Source organism: Phocoena phocoena, chromosome 17 (assembly GCF_963924675.1).
Source record: "Phocoena phocoena chromosome 17, mPhoPho1.1, whole genome shotgun sequence".
Classification (NCBI taxonomy): Eukaryota; Metazoa; Chordata; class Mammalia; order Artiodactyla; family Phocoenidae; genus Phocoena; species Phocoena phocoena.
The window spans coordinates 65,493,910-65,516,334 of NC_089235.1; the positions used below are offsets into that span (position 1 = coordinate 65,493,910).

The 22,425-nt window shown below is 36.5% G+C and overlaps 1 protein-coding gene across 1 annotated transcript in view; it reads left to right on the forward strand.

The window, feature by feature from the left end:
* Nucleotides 1–18,062, forward strand: part of FAM91A1 (family with sequence similarity 91 member A1) — a 40,713-nt gene extending 22,651 nt beyond the window's left edge. Inside the window, exons 16-24 of the mRNA XM_065895263.1 lie at nt 3,250–3,398; nt 4,760–4,894; nt 5,033–5,146; nt 9,221–9,293; nt 11,275–11,424; nt 13,423–13,527; nt 14,059–14,182; nt 15,778–15,847; nt 17,877–18,062. Coding sequence (XP_065751335.1) covers nt 3,250–3,398; nt 4,760–4,894; nt 5,033–5,146; nt 9,221–9,293; nt 11,275–11,424; nt 13,423–13,527; nt 14,059–14,182; nt 15,778–15,847; nt 17,877–18,062 — 1,106 coding nt within the window. The remainder of the gene's footprint in view (nt 1–3,249; nt 3,399–4,759; nt 4,895–5,032; nt 5,147–9,220; nt 9,294–11,274; nt 11,425–13,422; nt 13,528–14,058; nt 14,183–15,777; nt 15,848–17,876) is intronic.
* Nucleotides 18,063–22,425: the final 4,363 nt, after the last annotated feature.

Here is a 22,425-nt window from a genome sequence, read left to right on the forward strand (position 1 = left end):
CTTATGGGATATAGAATAGGCATTTGTTTTGAGAGATGGACAAATGCCAAAATTTATTTAGGAAGCATGAAATATCAAGAATGAAAGATTCGTTATATAAAGATAATAAACAGGGTCTTCCTATTCAAATGCTGCTATAATATTTACTAAAGTATTTTACTTTAAAGAATAAAAAAGGGAACAGATAACCTCATTTAAAAGAGTTAAAGAAAGAAATGGAAGCAGTTTTAATCGATTGATGAACTCTAATGTGGTTCTTGCCCTAGTGTGCTCTCTCAGTTTCGTGGTAGAAAGGGGTTCCCGAACTTTAGTTGAACTGATGGTATTAGCTCCTAAATTGTGGAATGGTACCCAGGAATGTGTGTTTTTAAAAAGATGCAACAGCTTGGGCACCAGTGTAAGAGCATTACACTGTGAATGTAATTACATTGTGAAGTCTTTGGACATTCACAGGAGTTGCATTTTGGGACACTGTGAATTCTTAGCACCAGTATCACATTTAATTTCACTTATTCTTTCATTTACCTAAAAGTTCTATTTTCTGGCCAAGAGCCATCTTTTTCTTAGTCATATCCATTTTCGTTCTACTGCTTTCATCAGCATCTGGCTTTCTTTTCAGCTCAACTAAAAAAATTTAGGGCAGAATCACTTGTCACTTTACAAGAGTTGTTGCAGAGGAGAGGACAAAGATGCTGGGTAATTTAGCTGAGTGAGGTTAGACACACTTAGTACCTAGTGACTCACCTCTTCAGCCTTGGGGTGTTTGGTTCAGAGTTGTGCATTAGCAGTATTACAAATGCTTCCATGCTGGAGCTCTTTCTGAGGTTATTCATAAACAGTTGAAACTGAGAATATTAAATCACCAAACACCAAGAGTCTGAAGCACTTATTGATAAGCATTTGTTGATAGTAACCATTTTTTGGTTACCAAATATTAGATATTGTGACCTAACAGTGAGTGGTGGCACAGTCTTAAATATGTCTCTGGATGTACAAATCCTGGAATTTCTGGGACTTTTTAGTGACTTATCGAGATAATGGGTTAGAATATTTGAACTATTCTGTTATAGCCATCTTTTACTGCCAATCATAGAGTCCAAGAATATTAGTGCTAGTGACCAGCCAGGGGTAACTCAATTTATTGGTAAAGAAATTGAAGCTTATCTTGGTTAAATCTCCTGCCCATTTAGTCATTAAAACCCATATAGTTAGTAAATGGAAGAGCGGGGACTTGAATCCATGTCTCTTGAATTTTTTTCCTTTGCTCTGTTCCTTACATCATCTTCTCTTGAACACTAAGGTTTTTATTGATTTATTCATCAGCAATTCGTGTTTAATAGGTTGGGCTAAACTTTGTTTTTCACCATGAATAGTCTGTGTATCATCAACTAAGTTAAATGGTAAACCTAAACCTATCCTGTGTGAAAGTAAAGTATAATTCTAACCTTTAAGGTATATTTAATAGTTGACTATTTCTGGAGCTTAGAATAATTGATATGGCTCCAAAGTTAAAATGTGATTAACTCCTCCCTCCCCATGAGACCAAATGAGCAATTGTTTATGAAGTTTCATTCTTTTAACCAGCCTTTCTTAACTGGGGCTCCTCGTTAGAACCACAGAACACAGAAGATGATTTAAGTGATGTTTCTCAATTTTTCTTATAATGGCGTATAACTAGTACCATTCTAGATTCATAGAAAAGAAGGTCATTCGTTCCAGATAAAGAATAACTTTTTAGGGCATTAGGGCTTAATATTCTCCATGTTGAGAAAGGTAACTTTCTGTAGGTGCCAGGAGTGATAATCTCACTCCTTTTTAAACAAGAAATTCTATAGTATTGGTGTTTAAGCATCTTGTTTTGAGTAGCAAGAATTTTTTTTTTATGTCACTAATAATTTGTAGTTTGGGTGTATCATGTAGTACTTGGTATTCACTGTAAAGCAAAAAGTCTTCTGATACTGTCATAGAAGCAAACCTCTGATATGTGTGAAAAAGACTAGTTTCTTAGTAATCTTTTGGTTTTAGACAGCATGAGGCACTGCTTAAAAAACAGAAACAATGTGTGGTCTAACTTTTTTTCATTATTTATAAGCATAATTTATTTTTTCCAGGTATCTTTGTCTTTAAAAAAGATCTCTTTTCCCTAGGATCAGTACAAGTGAGACCTTAAAGCCACTGTTTGTAATTTGGCAGTCTAGTACTATGAAGTGTTTAGAAATTAAACCTCATCTGTAGAAAAGCAATCACAGTTGTAAAAACTTTGTTTTAACCACCATCAACTCTTTAGACTTCCTTCCATATCCTAGTATTCATTAAATATTTTCTATACTTGGCATTGACAATGTTGAGTTTTGTCTGAAGCTCCTAACCCTTTTGTGTTTCAGAAAAGGGCTTACTGCAATGACCCACCCTTTCTCATATAACTTAGTTAAGATCACAGGCACTCCCCTTGTTTATCTGTGAGAGGCCAGACACAGACAGACCCTCCAAATTCCCTTTATCTTTTTAGAGAGCAGTAGGACTGGTATTTTCCAGAAGGATTAAGAATGGGAACACTTAAAATCAGTTGCATGCTAAGTGAGTTCCTGCTTTATGGACTACAGTTTAGGCACATGTTTCTAAATGAGGAATTCTTGCCCTTCTGGTCAATTCAGAACTTGGCTGCAAAGTTTTTATAGAGATTGAAAACTGGGGGAGGGAAGGATACAGCTTTCCCATGGCACTTAGGCTTTCATAAGATGCCACTGCCATGATGGAGAGGAAGTAAGATAAAGCAAACATATTTTTAAAGTATAAGGTTAGCCTGAAGAAACACCAGTAGAATAAAGACTTTCAGCTTTAAGTCTTAAAGAGTCTTATTGGTTTCCTAGGAAATAAAGTGCTTTATTTATTTTTTAATTTTTATTTATTTATTTTTTCCCGGTACGCGGGCCTCTCACTGCTGCGGCCTCTCCTGCCGCGGAGCACAGGCTCCGGACACGCAGGCTCAGCGGTCATGGCCCATGGGCCCAGCCGCTCCACGGCATGTGGGATCCTCCCAGACCGGGGCACGAACCCGCGTCCCCTGCATCGGCAGGCGGACTCTCAACCACTGCGCCACCAGGGAAGCCCTAAAGTGCTTTTTAATAGAGATATTCTACCTTATTAAAAAAAATTAAATCTCAAGGCAGGTATCAGTGTTTCATCTTAGACTCTTTTTTTTCACATTGTCAGTCTTTCATTCTATGTATGTGGTTGATCATAATTCAGGTTTTCCTCTGGATCTCTTGCGCTGTGAAAGCCTTCTTGGGTTGGACCCTGCAACTTGCAGCAGAGTTCTAAACAAAAATTACACACTGCTTGTTTCCATGGCTCCTCTCACCAATGAAATCCGGCCTGTCAGCAGCTGCACCCCTCAGGTAAAGACTCACTGGGAAGCTCACTCTGCTGCCATTTCATCCTTCCTCATGGCGACTTGAAGGAGAGGTTTATCAGTCTTATCGTATTAATTCTCAATTTGTAGATAACCAGATATTAACATCATCAACTCAGAAAGCAGTTTTGTATTTTTTGCTGTTGTAAGATGTTATGTTCAGTTTGTGAGGTATAATTGGTATATTTTATATATGTATTATCTAGTAACTAGTGACACATTCAGTTAAAATTTTCTTCTTGAATGCAGGATTTTAAAGAAAATGTTTTTGGCTGCTCTGAGAAGGAAACCTGGGTTACCTTGAGGGATAAGATAAATTTAATTAGGAAAAATGAAATATTTTGGAAGTGGGGCTGTGATGCTAAATAAGCTGAAAAGAAAAGATGATGCTTGAAAGCTAGAACTCTAGTTTAATCTGTAAAATCGTGAAAATGATTGCTGGTCTTTTACTTTTTAAAAATTGATCAGTTGCGTTTGTTTGTATACTTAGCAAGGCCACTGTGACATGTACTATTTTCAAAGAGTGAGCTTTGTGCTCTGTTCTTCAGTGCTACATCCTTCCTGGTTTCCTAGATGTGCTAGGTTTAATGGTGTAGAAGAAAGGAAGGGATTCTTGTACCAGGATGATTTTGTTGCCTGTGCTGATCTAGCTGCCTCAGTGTGCCCACTCCCCCCTTACCCCAGTTTTGTCCTCTGTTAAGCAGGAGTGATTGTAGATTTGCAGCCCCCCCCCCAAACGCGCGCACGCGTGCGCGCGCGCACACACACACACACACACACACACACACACACTCACTTCCTTCTGTTCTTTAACACAGCCTCTGGTCATGGTAGGAATCCATGAACTGAATGAATGGATGAATGGTAAGATGGATGGAAGGATACATAGTCCATTTTGAGAAAAATTATTAATGATTGTAATAACTAACACTTTGATATAGAGCTTGTTATGTGCTGCCAGGTACTATTTTAAACCTTTAACAATGTCCTTAAGAGATAAGTTTTTTTAAATTATTTTTATGCCATGTTACAGATGAGCAAAATGAGGCACAAGAGCGCTTAAGTAACCTTAGGTGATAGGGCTGAGGGGATGAAGCCAAGATTCAGACTTAGGCCGTCTACTGGCCTGAGTCCATTCTCTTAATTGCAGTGATAAGCCATGCTTTCTCAATTCCAGTGTAAGTTTGAAACTGTTTGAATGGATCCTTTAAAATTTATCTTCATGAGGATAATAGCAGTTAACACTTACATGAGGCATTAGCTTTAAGAATATACTTGGTCATTTGTGAAATTTGGCTTCTTTAGATAAGTATTTACAACTTTATCTTACCTGTTTTATGATTTTAGCATATTGGACCAGCTATCCCAGAAGTCAGTTCTGTCTGGTTTAAACTGTACATTTACCATATCACCAGGCAAGGACCACCGTCTCTTTTGCTGTCCAAAGGTACAAGACTTCGAAAACTGCCAGATATATTCCAGGTATGTTGAATGAGGTTTTTTTAAAAATCATTTTTAAGGAGGATAGAAACTGGTAAGCAGTATTATAGATAACTTTCTTAATTTTTTTTTGTTTGTTTCTAAATGCTATGCTGTGTTTTATTCATTTCTTTCCCATAGGGTTATGATCGATTACTAATAACTTCTTGGGGTCATGATCCTGGGGTTGTTCCTACATCAAATGTGCTCACGATGTTGAACGATGCCCTAACACATTCGGCGGTTTTGATTCAGGTACAGTTACCTTATTTGAAACAGTCAGTTTTGGATTTTTATTTTAAAGATCATAATTTGTCTAGCTTTCTGCTGAGTCGCAATCAGACATCAGTAATTTGACATTTGTAAAACTGAAATGTAAGGAAACAGAGATCTGCGTTTTAGTCCTGGCCTTTGTCTAGCAGCTTGGGAGTGGTGGAAACAGCAAAGGCTTTGAAGTTAGACCCAACCTTGAGTTTCAGCCTCATCTTTTGCTACCTGTGTGGCCCTATTTTTTTTTAATAGTAGCCTTAGAATAGAGATGCAGTTCACATATCATATTCCCCAATTGAATTCAGTGATTCAGTGGTTTTAGAGTATTCACAGATGTCTACAGTCAGCACCACACTCAATTTTACAACATTTTTCTGGACCTTTAGTTCTCACTCCCCTATTCCACTTTCACACACCCCCACCCCCCACCCCCCCCACTGCCCCAGCAAGACTAATGTACTTGCTGTCTCCCTAGAATGCCTGCTTGGGGCATTTCAGATACATGGAATCATATAATATGTAGTCTTTTGTGACTGGCTTCTTTCCTGTTGTCAAGATTCATCATGTAGCATGAGTACTGCATTCCTTTTTATGGCCAAATAATATCCCCTTGTATGACGAAGTGCATTTTGTTTATCCGTTCATCAGTTGATTGCTTCTACCTTTTGGCTATTACAAATAATAATAATCACTGTTATAAACATTTATGTACAGGTTTTTGTGTGGACATGTTGTCATTACTTTTGAGTGTATCCCTAGGAGTGGAAATGCTGAGTCATATGGTAACTCTGTTTAACTATTTAAGGAACTGCACCATTTTACAGTCCTTCCAGCACTTGGTATTATCTGATTATTTTATTATAGCCACCCCAGCAGGTGTGAAGTGGTGTGTAACATTTTAGAGATACTCCTCTTATACGTAGTTTCCCATCTGCAAAATGGAGATGGTAATATCTACTGTGTAACAACAAAAAATAATAGTGACAGCTAATGCCAAGGTAAGCATTTTTAGCCTTAGGATTGTTGAGAGAATGAAATGAGAAGGTATGTATGAAGTGTGTAGCACACTTCTGGTATGTAATAGGCTCTTTGTAAAGATTTCATTAATTCATTGAACTAACAATTGTACTTGCCTTACAGAATTAGTAATTCTGTACTAATTAATGTGCATATACAAATAAGATGTCCCTGTCTTCAAGAAACTTAAAGTCTGGTGGGAAAAGTTGCATAAGCAGTCACTTCCATTTTTTTGCTGAGCGCTAAAGAGAGTTACACAGTGCAAGCATTAAAGAGAAGTATCTTTCTAGCCTTGGAACAAGGACAAAGGCTTAGGGAAAGCTCCTGAGAGAAAATGAGACCCAGGCTAAATAGAAAAGGCTCATTTAGAGGAGAGCGAGGCCAGGCAGAGGGGTCAGCATGAATAAATCTCTGGGTAGAGATTTTTTTTTCTTTTTCTTCATAACTATTTCCCTGGTGCCCAAAAATAGTGCCTGGCTCGTAGAGGTTGCTCAGTGAGTGTTTGTTGAATAAATGAATAGGAATACGAAGTGGGAGCATGTGCTAGGGCCTGTAAGCTGTTATGTAATTTTGAGGGGTGAGCTGAAGTATGATGGGATGGTGGTCAGAGATGAGTCTGGAGAAGTAGGCAGGCCCTGGAGGGCAGTGGACCTTAACTGTCCCAATGTAGTGCTTAGACTTTCCCCTTTAGATTGATGGCAGCCAGTAAAGGGTGCTGAGCAGGGGATAAACATGGTCAGTTTTGATTTGGAAGATCAGCCTGAAGACTGTTGAGAATGGCTGGGTGGGAGAAGACAGGATTAGGATTCAGTGTTGGAGACCAGATAAGAGATGAGGACAGCCTAGGTCACGGAAGTGGTAATAAGAATGAAAAGGAAGAATTATTACAAATATAAAATAAATAGAATTGATCAGATGTCTGAGATGGCTGTGGTAAGAAGAAGAATGATTCCTGAGGTACTTGGCTTTTGAAAGTGGAAGAATGATGATATCACACAGAGCCGGTTTATGGGGGCAGATGAGGTGGTGTGTTTTGGGCCTGTGGGACATTTGGGTGGTGGAGATATTTAGGAGGTAATTGAAATTATTCTGAAATTCAAATGAGAGCTTGAACAGGAGAGATTGACTTGAGTGTCAGCATCAGCATGTGGATGGTAGTAGAAACCGTGAGACGATGCATTAGCCAGCCAGGGCAGACATGAAGTAGGGATGAGGGGAGATACACAGTAGAGTGGGTTAGACATGGACTGAAGGGTCAGTCTGCCTGAATTCACATCTTGATTCCATCACTTATTGGCAATGTTGGGCAAGTTAAATAACCTCCTTGAACTTCAGTGACTTCACCTGCAAATCGGAGATGGTAACAGTTCTTATCTTTATACGATTGTTGAAAAATGACTGAAATGGATGATCTACGTAAAAATGCTTTAGACCATTGTTTAGCACGTCGAAAGATCTCAAAAAATGTTCGCTGTGGTGGTGGGAGAAGAGTAAGAGGAGTTTTAAAGTGTCGTTAAGGAGTTCTGCCTTTGCTAAAAAAGAATGCCTCTTATTAATTTTTATGGAAAAATTCACCTTGCTGGAACTTAAAACACAACAAAATTAAGATTTTGATTAAAACCATGCTTTTATAATAGCCATCTTGTTTAGGGTTGAAATCATAAATGTATCAGTGGAATAGAAGCAAGATGTCAGAAATATATTCAAGTTGTTATATGAACCAAATAAATGAATGTGATTTTTTTTCCCTGAAATTATTTTTTTTCTTTTATGTCACGGTATCTTGAATTTGAATAAGTTATGGGTCTCTTTTAAAGGGAAAAAATGTATAGATCCCCAGTGTTAAATTTTCTATTACAACGATTTGAAATACATGTAAACATAAATTCCTCATGCTTATCATTTTTACACAACTGCAAAGCCAAAGTGAATTTAGGAATTAAATATGAAAGACTAACAAAATTTAAATGAACAACATTAGTTGAGTGTGATGGGTGAAAGTAAATTATTATTTGTAATGTGGGACTGGCGTGGTTAGACTCATAGATTTTTTTCAATTTAACTTTTGATAGTAAATTCACATGATTCAAAAATAAAACACTATTAAAAGATGCACAGAGAAAAGTATCACTGCCCTTCTAACACTCTACCCAGTGCCCACTCCCTAACTCTCCTCCAAATCAGACAACCACATTAGTTTTTGCTGTACCCTTCTAGAATTTCTTTTTTTTTTTTTTTTTTTTTTTTTTTGTGGTATGCGGGCCTCTCACTGTTGTGGCCTCTCCCGTTGCGGAGCACAGGCTCCGGACGTGCAGGCTCAGCGGCCATGGCTCACGGGCCCAGCCGCTCCGCGGCATGTGGGATCTTCCCGGAATGGCCCACAAATCTGCAGGCGGACTCTCAACCACTGCGCCACCAGGGAAGCCCCTAGAATTTCTTTATGCATGTGCAAGCGGTTACACACTGAGATGCCCCATGCTTTTTCCACTTGGCAGTTGGAACTTTCCATTTCACTTTGTAGAGAGCTTGCTCTTTTTTGCAGCTGCATTGAAAATACATACATTAATTTATTTAATCAGTCCCCTACTGACAGGCATTTTGGTTGTTTCCGGTCGTATATAATTATGATGTTGCAGCAAGTAATTTTCAGTATGTGTCATTCAGTGCAGGGTTTTGAGATTTACATTCCTAATCCATGGCATGCCAGGTTATCATGGGGATCCTCCACCACTTTTCTCTCTCAGCGCTGCAGCTGACCCTTGTGTGAGTGCACTTGATCTCATTAAGGCTTCACTTGGCTGACACCAGATTTACCTGTTTTTTCATTAGCCCATACACTCAATTTGATACACATTGCCTTAATAGGTTAATATAGACTTCAGATTGTCTTTACTTGCTGGAGAAAAATAGAAAATTGTTGAGAGCATTTTGATGGAGTATTAATGTGGAATACGAGGCACAGTCTTGTTTATCGTTTGTGTGTCTACTATTGGAAATACAGGTTTCGCATATACCTTTCAACTTGTGTTTTTTCGTGTTTAGGGACATGGTTTGCATGGGATAGGAGAAACTGTCCACATACCTTTCCCATTTGATGAGACAGAACTACGAGGAGGTACCTGAATTTTGAGTTGTATCCATTTGACTTCTTTATGATTAATCTTGTCCACAATTTGGTGGAAACATAGCAGGAAGTAAATTCTTAAAATTTTAAAGTTCTAGGGTCTTAAAACTATTCTGCTTTTAAAGAGTATTGGCAAAAGGTAGTTTTCTGTCATGTGCCTGTTCCTACAAAGAACTAATAGAATAAGACTCGTTTAGGACCTAGGCCTAGAAGGAATACTAGTCTGTCTTGGAGATGAAGAGACTAAGTAGGTATAGCTACGTAGATGGAAGACTAGGTTTTCTGTATGTTTGGCCTTTTAGTTTCCATTTATTGTTTATTTATTTGGAGGTTGGGGGAGAAGACAAGTCATAGGGAAGATTTTACGCTTAGAAAGTTGATTTTTTTTTTCCCCCCAGTGTTACATACTGGTTTTTTTCAGGAGCTTTTATGGACACTAATGAACATTTGTATACTAACTTACAGTTTACAGAGAACTTGCATGTATTTCTTGTTTCAGCATTTTTTTTTACAGTAAAAAGTTTTTTTGAAAAAACTTTTATTAATGGTCAATGTGTTTTGATTTAAGTTTGTGCTATAGTATTAGAAGCCCCAAATCTAGAGTCATTGTGTAGAGAAAATGAGAAAACACTAATTTACTTTTTAATTAATTAAAATTTTTTTTACATTTTATTTTTCCTATTAGAGAGGACTTGAGTGAATAGCAAAGTCTGAGCTAAATTTAGCGGGTTCGAATCAAGGGTGAAAAGCCTGTTTAATGTTATCTCTTTTTAGAATTGTGAGCTACAATACATTTGATGAAAGATGCCTGGAGAATTTCTATAAACGCAAAATCATTCTTCCTTTTGTTTAAATGCACCTTTCCTCTGTTGAATATTAAGAAAGTATGTATATTCAAAAGAAAAATACTCTCTGATTAAAACTTACGTATATTTATATAGCACTTATGTTTCCTGCTCCATGCAAAACTTTCATTCTCTAATCTATTTTTCTTGTTCTTAGAATATTGCTTGGAATTTTAGAGAGCAGGGAATCGTTCAAGTAATTTAACTTAATTCATATAAGAACTTTTCTTCTAAAATGTTAGTCACCAATGCCCCTCCTTGCCCAAAGCAGGGAAAAGGAAGAAGATTTTTATAAGTATTTTTTCTTTTCCACATGGCTAGGCTGCAAAAGGCTCACATTTGAAATTAAATGCTCTCTTTTGGCTGTTGTGAATAAATGTGTACAAAATTTGAAGAAGAGAGTTTTCTCTTCCAAAAAATAGCCAGTATTCAGAAATAAGTATTTCTCTGCAACTAAACTTCGCTAGTTAATTCTCTGATACTTTATAAATTCTATGGAAAAATTTATTGTTCACCAGAAGATACAGGATAGTGACAGCAGGATCTTAAAAATCACAAAATCTCAAGAACTGATTAAGAAATCTCTTGCCTTTGGAGATTACTGTGCGAATTCTAAAAAAGAGGAATATTCATATTTGGTTATAGAGCATCTTTCTCTTTTGTAAGTTCACATATTTGTGAGAACGAGCTGATATTTAAATAATTTATTAGGGATATAATTTCAAGTACTTAGTTAGCTTTAGTTTCAATAAGAATACTTTTTACTTTTCTTAAATTAAAAAAAAATGTGTATTTAATGCATTTCCTGGTAGAAACCCACTAAGTAAGTATTTGAGGCAGAATAGAACTACAAAGAGAAGCCTAGAGAATTTGCCACTGACTGGCCCTATTTGATTACTTAGCAGGTCAGTTGTTTTGCTACATCAGTTGCCTTCTGAAGTCTGTAAATATGTTGTATGTGTACAGCATCCTTTTTCATCCAGAGATACTCCTTCATTGGAATCAATCTTGATAAAATATAAAAGTAGTTCTAAGAATTGTTTAATAAAAGGAAAGTATATTTAAGTTTTTGGTGTTTTGTTGTAAAACTATTTACTTATAATGTGATGTCAACTCTTTGTTCTTAGAGTTTACGCGTGTCAATATGGGTGTTCATAAAGCATTGCAGATGTTAAGGAACAAAGTGGACTTGCAGCATTTTTGTGGATATGTCACCATGTTGAATGCTTCTAGCCAACTTGCAAACAGAAAACTCAGTGATGCTTCTGATGAGAGAGGTTAGCTACTAGCTGGGTTCTTTGAACTAAGATAATTGGTACTGAGTTTATCACAAGCTTAATATTTAAAAAGCATGGGTACCTTTGTGGGGATGTTGACTTATTTAATACTTAATGTTTTTCCACTGAAAGATGAGAAAATATTCTGTGACATCATTGGGACAAATATCAGTTGTTCAAATGGAGAAAATACTAAGAGCATAAATAAAGAAGTGATGACCTGGGGTTGGAATACAGAATGGTTATTGGGTTTTAGCCCTTTACTGTCGTATTTATGTTTATAGGCTTTAAATTAAGTTCCTGTATGGGGTGATGGTTTCAAAACTTTAGTCTCTTTGTAAAATTGTTTTCAAACTAGAATGAGTAGTTTTTCCCTTTCAGCTTTCCTCTTTCTATCAAGGCACCATTGTCTTGTTATGCAGGCCTTAAAAATCATATCTTTATCTCACCTTCTCCTTTCCTACTCAACCCAGTTAGTTTCCAAGTTCTGTGAATTAATCTTTAGAAATGTCTCTTATATCCATTTCTTTCCCCCTCTCTTTAATTCTCTGTGACTGCCATTCTAGTCTGAGTTTTGATACTTTATACATGTTTTATTGTGACCATTTCCTGCTTAGCCTTCCTGGCCCCATTCTCTTCTTTCTGTCTCCAGCCTGTCCTGCATATTGACAACAGCTAATTTTCCTTAGATACCTTTTTCTTTCTAATTTAAAAATTCATTTTCAAATCACCTTCTCATAGTTACTGATTGTTTCTGTTCTGGCATAATTTTGGCTTGTATGTGGCTTTGGTTGCCATGATGTCACCTCTGGTCCACGACTCTAGGGAACCTTTTAATTCAAGTCTCTATCATTGATTGACTATATTCGCTGAACCTCTTAGTTTGAAATCCTGAGAAAATATGATTGATTGCTAGCCATTCAGTGGATTGAATTAGTATCCACTCCTGGTCCATTTACCTTTGGCCAGAGGAGTTGGGTAACTTTCAACAGTTGACTGCCAGGTATCACAGGAGCATTTTTAGAGAAGAGGGCTGTGGGTTAGGCAGTCATTTCAATGAATGTCTACTGTAGCTGTCATGTTTTATTTCATTCATTCTATAAACATTTACAAAATACCTCCTTAGGTGTTGGAGATATTTCTGTTTTAAGTCCTAGGGAATAAAGACCTGGAAGGAGAGACAAGCAAGTGAATCAGCCTACTGTGTAGTGTTAAAAGACTGAGATATGGGGGTCTGCTTCTTGAAGTGCTAAAGTAGGACAGAGAAGGCATATCCCAGCCCAGTTGAGCTATCAGAGAGGCCTCTTAAGAGAAGGTAAAGTTTGAACTAAATTTTGAAAAGTGAGGAGTTCGCTACACACAGATGATTGTTGTTTATTTAGAGGGTAGCAACCTTTAGGCAGAGGGAATCAGGCAATAGAGTAGCTCATCTTGGCCGAAAGAAAGAGTTTGTTGGGCAGTAGTAGATGAGAGTAGAGAAGTAATAAATGAGATCTAGAAGATCTTGGAAGATCTTTCATGCTGAAAGATACAGGGAGTCAAAAAAAAATATTTTGAGAAGGAATGATGTAATCAGACTGCATGTTTCTATGGGGATAGAAATGACTTTAGTAATTCTCTTAAAGGTCTAAACTTGTGTTCTGCCTTTTTAATCCTTTTTTTTTTTAGGTCAGGGCTTTACAAGCTCAGTACTATTTATGTTTGGAGCTGGATAATTCCTTGTTGTGGGGGGCTGTCCTGTGCACTGTTGGATGTTTAGGATCTCTAGACATCAGTAGCATCCCTGTCCCCATTCATGGCAACCAAACCATGTCTTCGAACGTTGCTAAATGTTTCTTTAAGAACATTTTAAGAACTACTGCTTTAGGCTAAAGACTGTTCATTGTTTTCCGTTGTCATTTCTGTTGCCTGAAGTCTTCTTTTATGTTAGGACTGACTTATTGACAACCTGTGCCAACTACTAGAATCCTAATATTGTGTATGCCCTTTAATTATAAGGAGAACCTGATTTGGCTTCTGGCTCAGATGTAAATGGGAGTACAGAGTCATTTGAAATGGTCATTGAGGAAGCAACTATAGATTCAGCCACAAAGCAAAACTCTGGTAAGGCTTTAAAAATTATTTGCAATCTTGGACTAATTTCTGAGGTTTGACTCTTTTGTTAAGTCACTTGGATATCATTTGTCTGCTCTTATTATAATGGACTTTTTCATAAGTATTTTCTAGGAAAGAATTTTATATATTTAGAATAATAATTAAAGTTAGTTAAAATATTATAAAACTATGATCTGAGAATAAAAATGTTTTATTTTTCCTGTGTTGATTCTCTCATCTTGTAGATGTCCTGCACTACTTTTTTTTTTTTTTTTTTTGGTAAAAGACCACTTTGAGCATCTGTTGAAAGCTGTAGGCCTTCTTCCCAGAAGCATGTACATACTCAAAAAACATTCTTTCCTGTTTCAGAGATCCACTGATCCCCTCTCTGAGTCTTCTCCCCTGCTAAGCCCTTTGGTGGATGTCAGTGGGGGGTGGGAAGAATCTATGAAAATCTCTGGAGCTCAGTTAAGAAACCCTGGTTGGTCATAATATATATAAATATATATATGATTAATAACTTTATATATCCTTTTGTAGTTGCCACAACAGAGGCAGATTGGGTTCCTCTCGAGCTGTGCTTTGGAATTCCACTGTTTAGTTCTGAATTAAACCAGAAAGTGTGCAGAAAAATTGCTACACATGGCCTTTGCAGAAGAGAGAGGTGAGGGTTTATGTTTGTTGTCATCTTTTCATCTATGAGACTTCTTAAGCTCTCAGTATTAGTTGCTATATCATACATTGTCTTATTTCACACATGATCATAGTACTTGCCTTGTGTTTATTTGTTGATTGAATAAAAATGGCTAGTTTAAGGGTTTGCTATGTAATTTAAAATTGAAGTTCAGTATCTCAGAAATTAGGCACATGCAAGTCTTTTGGACACATGTTTTGGTTAATTATATTTACTTAGTTACCCAGATTGGGCGAGAGTACAGTTAAAATGGGCATGCTTATATGACTGTATGAACCTAGTTTTTTTTGTGTGTGTGTGTTACGTGGGCCTCTCACTGTCGTGGCCTCTCCCGTTGCGGAGCACAGTCTCCGGATGCGCAGGCCCAGCGGCCATGGCTCATGGGCCCAGCCGCTCCGCGGCATGTGGGATCTTCCCGGACCGGGGCACGAACCCATGTCCCCTGCAACGGCAGGCAGACTCTCAACCACTGTGCCACCAGGGAAGCCCTGAACCTAGTTTTTTTTAATATGTAAATATCAATAGAAATTCTCTTTCTTAACATACACTCAAGTTATGTTAATAGTGATTATCTCCAATAATGGAATTATGGCTGACTTTCTAAATTTTCTTCAGTTTCCACATTTTCTAAAATGAGCACATATTATCAGAAATGACATGTAGGTTTTATCTCATATGCCAACTCTGATCCATTGGGAATGGCTGCTAAGAGTCAGCGTTGTAAAGGTTCTGAGACTGGTTTAGCCAAAAAGAATATCATTGAATCTGATTGTCATGGTGGGTGGCTTATAGAGATGATATCCACAGATCTTGACATCTTTATTTAGGAAAACAAAGTTGGATAATAAATAATTAATTTAATTGGCTCAATGTAGCTTATATCAGAAAATTAAAAGTACTTAACTGACAAATAATTTTAATAGCTATCCTGAAAATAAAATAACATACATGAATAAAAAAAAGAAATACTATATAGTTTTAATGATTGCCACTATAATTGTTAGCAATTTACATATTTGAAAAATGTGTACCTAAATTTTTTTTTTTTTTTTTTTTTTGCGGTATGTGGGCCTCTCACTGTTGTGGCCTCTCTCGTTGCGGAGCACAGGCTCTGGACGCGCAGGCTCAGTGGCCATGGCTCATGGGCCTAGCTGCTCCGCGGCATGTGGGATCTTCCCAGACCGGGGCATGAACCCGTGTCCCCTGCATCGGCAGGCGGACTCTCAACCACTGCGCCACCAGGGAAGCCCTGTACCTAAATTTTTATTTTAGAAGTTTTCTTGTATTTAACATTTATATGGTAGTAGCTTAAACTTTCAACAATAATTTTCCACTTTTGGTTATGCATGATGTTTTATTTCAGAATGGTCTTTTTATGCACTGTTACTCTGTATTATTAAAAGAAGCAGAAATTTCATTGACAGGAACCATTGAAATTGTTTTTAAAAAATTTGTATGTAATTAACCAAGATGTATATACATATATAAATGTGTTTAAATTGTTAAACTCTTGTGAGATATTAGTTCTTGTCATATTTGTTTTAAACTTTTCCCCTTTTTTTCAGCCTTCAGAACCTCTTACATTCCAGTAGAAAACTGTCTCTACAAGTCCTTAACTTTGTTCACTCATTCCAGGTAACAAAAACCAAAAAAATCCAAATGGTATTTGCATAGGGCTTTTATAGTATGCAAAACACTTCCATGTTTGTTCTGAGTTTCCACAGCAGTAAGACATGAAATAAGCATTATTTCATGCTTATTTATGCATTTTAATTTATAAACAGAGATGCTGAAATTCAGGAAGTTAACTGACTTATACATGATTTCACTGGCCAGGTGTTTAGGAAGCTTGGACTGTTTGTTCTGTGCTGGTGCTTCATTAAACGGAAATGTGTTAAGCATCTACCATGGGCCATGCACCGTGCTAGGTGCTGGTTCTTGGGTCAGTACACTTCCATTAATAACTGCAGTGATTCTCCATTGCTGAGGGGGGTTGTCTGTTATGGTAGTGAATGCCAGTGCTCTAGACCTTTTATCTTCCCCCCAAGGAAAGAAAGGATACTCTAGACTTGATTTGTAGATAAACTTTTAGAATGGAATACTTTTGTTTGGTATATCTGTTCTAACATTATGAAATCAGTATTTTGGAGTTTGGTTTCATTCATTCTTTCAATAAATGATTGAGTCGACTCTATGCCAGACCCTTTACCAGGTGCTGGGGAAACAATGATGTCTAAGACACTAATGGAGCTTAAGTGTTGTATGAGACCATAGTCGAGTAAACATCGAAATATGTGAAGCAATTACAGATTTCAGTAAGTGCTTTGAAGGAGCCAGGCTCCTTCAAATCTGATGGAATCCAAAGGTAGACCTAATTTAAATACATAGAGATGATGCATAAGCTGAAACCTAAAGGATGGGAAAGAGTATTCCAGGCCGAGGTTAGTAGGTGCAAAAGTCCTGTGTCAGGAAGGCACTCGGCCTGCAAGGAAACGAGAAGGCCAGTGTGGCAGAAGCCTCGTGAAAGAGGGATGATGGGAAGAGGTGAGGTTGAAGAAGAACGGAGAGCCTTCTAGAGTATGTTAAAGAATATGTATTTTATGCTGAGTGCAAAGAGAAACTGTTAAAGACTTTTAACAGAGAATGACATTATTCTTAATTGACTCTTTTAAAAGATTATTTACTGTTTAGAGAATAGATTAAAAACAGACAAGCACAGAAACAAGGTAAGTTCGGAGACTGCTCTAATAGCCCAAGTAAGAGATGTTGGTGGCCGAACACCCTTTTAGTTTTAAAAAAATTTGCATGTATCCATAATAAAGGTTTGTTTATTACATGTCTATACTGTTAAACATGTAATAATGTAATAAATTATGTATATTATAAAGGATACACAAAACCAGGAATTTTATCAGATGCAATAAGTAGATACAGGATTTTAAAAATTTTCATGGTACTGCACTCCACTTTGGAGTGAGTACCCCACTTTGGAGACCACTGGCCTAGACTACGGTGGTGGCTATGGTGAGTGAGTCAAGTAAACTCATTTGGGATACACGTTGGAGGGAGACTGATGGAACTTGGTGATTAATTGTGAGGAAGGATTGAGGCTGTGATGAGGAAGGGAAGGATAAAGAATAATTTTCCTATTTCTTGACTAGTTTGAGTAGGGGAGGCTGGGGAGGAACCAGTGGGGGAAAATTTGAGAGTTTGCTTATGGACATGCTAAGTGTGGAATTTATGGTGAAACATCCAAGAACAGATGTTGGATAGGTGGAGGTTTGAGCCTGGAGTTCTGGAGAGAAGTCTGCTGAATGTGTGAATCTGAGAGCCCTGGGAGTGGATGGATTGTTCTGTTGCTTAATGTTGTGTGAGGGTTTTTGTCTAAGAATTAACTTTTTCTCACCCCATATTCTCATAGCGTGTTATTTCTGTTTATTTCAAAGCACTTGTCATCATCTGAGTGTATTAGTCATTTCTGCACGTTAATACCTATCATTGATTATTTTGGGTTTGTGAGGTACAACTTTGCATCTCCTATAGTGCTTTGCCATTCCATAAACATTTCTTAGGTAATCAGGGTCTCTATTTCTCATTAGCTACATTAAGTGGTTTGGTAAAGTGTTGAATAGAATTTTTTTTCTCTTGTTTCTTGATCTTTTAGGAAGGTGCTTCAACACTGGATATTCACACTGAGGCCAGTTTTCCAAGTTTGCTTTCACAGTCTTCCTGTGCTGACATGGGAGTCCCACTTCCTGCAAAGAACTTAATATTTAAAGATGGCATCTTAACAGAGTGGAGTGGACGTTCACCTTCCTCACTTCTTATTGCTAATCTCCATTTGCAATAATTTGGTTACATCATTTGTTGCTCACACGTTCTGCCATTTTTCTTTCTTAACATTAGCTTTATATTGCCAGCCACTAAAAAGCATCCTGCTGCTGCAGTGCAGTTCATGCTTAACTGATGTTAAAGTTAAAGTTTGGGGAACATGTTCATGTTTTCTGAAGTTTTCCTCATTATTGCACCTCCTAATGCAACGAAGAGCTTTTTAGCAGTCTGCACTGTATTTTTTACCTTGAGACAATCTGCGTTTCTTTTATAAAACTGAGGATATACTTTATAGGCTTTATGATGACTGTTATGTTTATAAGCAGTCACTATGAATATTGCAGTGGTAATTTTATATGTTAGTTTATCAAACATAAATCTTGTTTAGTTTTATATTTTGTTACCTACTCTTTAGGGGATCGTGGGAAGAGGTAGAACTCTTCCTCTGAAAAGGCTTCTTGGTATTTAAAGTAGCAAAACTATAAAATGATAAACATCCATTATTGAGAGGTGATCTGATGGGGCATTAAGAATTGCTGTGGATGTTTGTAAATTATGTGTATCGGTTGAACATTGTTGAAGGTATGTAAATCAGCATAGTTATGTATGGCTTAACCTTGATTTAGAAGGTCTTAGACTATGACTATACATTGACATCTCATAAGAAGCTTTGGAAAACATTCTATTTTTAAACAACATTTATATGTGGACTTCTGTTGTCGCTCATTTTGGGCTTTATATTTTCATAGAGTCTTTATGGAAAAATAGAGTTTATTTTCCACTCTTGTAGCTGTGGCTGCTGCACGTTTTCTCCCTGATTTATTTTTTGTTTAGTAGCTCTACCCATGAATGTTATGGAATTGGATTTGATGTTTTCAAACCAAGGATTTTGATTTCAGCTTAGAATTCCATATTAGAGGCCTTAAGGCTATGTCTTCTGATCAGAACACTTTAGTGATAAACCTACTGTGAGGACATAAGCAATCCGGATCTTAAGTTGATGTGACTGGTTTTAGAGGAAATGATAAAGAAAAATTGAGTAATTTCAAAATGTTTCTTGAGTCATTGATTCTTTTAGTATCTCAAATGTTGAATAGAATAATTGGAATCACTTTTTAGATTTTACAAGTTACCTTCCTTGGGAAGTTTGTGCAGTGTTATATAGTTTAGTTTAGCTCTTCTCATCGGCTAATGGTCTGCTAGTTTAAAACTAACCAAACTAACTGGTCAAACAACATATATCTAAAATATTTAAAGCATTAGAAAATTTGGGAAGGTTAAACCTAAACATTTTTGCTGATAATTTTTGTTATTTATAGAACTGACATTTGTTTATTTAACATACTTCTAGAAGTATGTGTCTTTCTTCAAACTGTTAACATAACCATGCATTCAGTACTGTCGCCTCCCTATTGAATATTTTGGAGCAGGTTCCCTGTGGCACAGTCAGTGCTGTGTTTGGGTAAATGCAGTAATGTTTAGTATTCTACTTTGTCTTAATATGAGGTAGAAACCAAGTGTATGTTATAAATGTTTGTGTATAAAAGGAAAAATACTAATATTAAAATAATTTCTTATAACTGTGAATCACTCATTTATTTTTCCATTAATTGATATTGTACATTCCTAGTGCTGTTAGGTATGTATGTAACTTTTACAGTTTTTCAACTGAAAGTTGTAAGTATTTCATTTGATCAGGGCTCCTTAATCTCATTTTCATTTGCTTTGTTCAGATTAACTGTAGTTATTTTATTTATTTCTGTTATTAACAAGCTTAGCCTACGGTAATGACATGTACACTAATAAAGCATTGAGTGTTTGTAGTTGTTGGTAGTGAACCCAGTTGTTGGTGAATTTAAAACTTAAAATATGGGAGTGATTTGCTGCTATATTTCCTTTGAGAGCTAACAGAGGAGGAAGTAGAACCTAATAAATGATTATGAATTTTAGGGAAAGTACTGAAAAAACATGTAGTCAACTCCGGTTTCTCATGTGAATGAGGAAAGATCCTGATTCCCAGGTGAAGACCTCTCATACTTGTAAGGATGGATAATCTGCATTTATAAAGCTGTTATTAGCAAAATGTGAAAGCCACTTTTATGCTTTACTTTGTGAATTTGGCTTTGTTTCATTCATACATTAACTCATGTAAAGATGCATCTCTTAAATCTTGTGTTGATCCTATTCAACAAAAAGGTAATAAATACAGAATTTATTATTTGCCAAAGAAAATTTGTGAAAGAATTTTTATCCAGTTTTTCTGCAAATGTTTAAAGTAATTTCATTTGGCTTTATGCTGCCTCCCCTCTTTTCTGCCCTTAAAGTAGCTTAAACCATTGGCAAACTTCAGAAACCAAGAGAAAAAAAGAAATATAAAAAAGGACATAGAGTTTAGTATGGTACAATTTCACCTATCACATAGGTCTAAAGAAGTGTAACTTTATGTTGTTAAAAAAATATATGATCGTTTGATTTTCTTGATTCCTTTTTTTCTTTTAAAGTGTGTAATCAGATATTTTATTTGTTTTTTGAGGGGGAATATTGGTTTCTTTTAGTTGTTTCCAGTTTTCTTTGCCATTTGTGTTTCTCTTTTATGTTCAGTGTTTCAAATACGGTTTGTATTTAAAGATTTTAAAATACCAAAACTGTAACTGAGCACCGTGGATTTTTTTTCTGATATGCTGTTAATATTATACAGTGAAATGTATAAAGTGTTGTCAATTTGATTATTGACACATATAATATGTTTACAAATAAACTGTGGTGTTGGTCAAGTTGCTGTGAAAATGTGTATAATCTTCTGTAAGCCCCTTCATTAATTTTAAATACAGGCATGCTTTCAGTGCTGACATTTTCCTATACTTTAAAAAACAAAAATAACCTTTTTATTTTATAGTAATTTTAGATTAGCAGAAAAATTGCAAAGGTGGTCTGGAGATATTCCCTGTATCCTTCCACGAGCTTCCACTAATGTTTACAACTTATGTAAACTATGGCACATCTGTCAAAACTCAGAAATTAACATTGGTACAATAGTATTTACTAAACTACAGACTTTATTTGGTTTTCACCTATTTTCCTCTCATGTTCTCCTGTTCCAGGACCCCGTCCAGGATTCCACGTTGCATTTATTTACTCATCACTGCCGCCTTGATCTTCACCGATCTGTGACAGTTTCTCAGTCTTTCATGACCATGACACTGTGAAGAGCACTAGTTGGTGATTTGGTAGGATGTCCCTCAACGTGGGTATGTCTGGTGTTTTATCATGATTAAACTTGAGGTTGTGCTTTATCAGGAAGGATATAGCACAGCGGTCCTGTGCCCTTCCACGCTGTATTATATCATGGGGTACATAATGTTAATAGGCATTATTGGTGATGTTCCTTCATTGGTTAAGGTGGTGTCTGCTAGGTTTTTCCACTGTAAAGTACCATTTTTCCCACTTTCCATACTCTTTTTTGTGTGTGTGTGAAGTGAATTACTAAGTCTAGTCCACACTCAAAGTGAAGGAGTAATATCTATATATATTCTTTACAAATTTTCTTAAAAATTTGTTCCTTTCCCCTATTTATTTGATCATTTATTTATATTAGTATGCAATCGTGGCTATTTATTTTATACTTTGGGTTAAAATCCAGTACAGTTGTTATTTATTTTGTTGTGCAAATTGTTTTAGCTTTGCCTATTGGGAACTCTTTGAAGTTGGCTCCTAAATCCTTCTGGTATACCCTCGTCTTTGTTTTGTTTTGTTTTGTTTTGACCATAGTCTTACTTCCTGGCACTGCAGGTATTATCTGGATGCCAGCCCTAGAATTAGCCTATTTCTCCAAGGAGCCCTGGTTCCTTTCATTGCAGAATGATACTTAGAAACCAAGGTGGTGGTTTAGGTGTGCTTGCTGCTACTGCATCTACAACTTTCCAGTGAAATGACCTAAGAGATATAAATATGTATACTAACAAATATATAGGTACACATCTCTATAATTATTTTTAGATCCATCTATCTGTATGTATATGAAACTGATTCTCATCTAGCACTACAAGGTTCATTCTAGTTATGCCTCTTTGCTTGTTCATAACTTCTTTCTCTGAGGGTGAGAAACCTAGCTCTTTTTACCTACAATTTATTTGTTCAACCCTAGAATACTTATAAAGTGGTTTCAGAATAGTTAACGTTGTACCCCTGTGAGAAACAAATTGACCAACTAGGGTATAGTGTTTAAGTACTTTGTTTTGTCTTTAGCCTTATAGTATTCACTCATTTTCCAAAGTAACTTAGTTCAGCTCATTTTATTCCCCACTCCCTTCATTGAAGTTATGTCATACATTTGTAAAACAGATTTATTTGTCACACTCTGAATTCCATCTGGGATCTCTCAA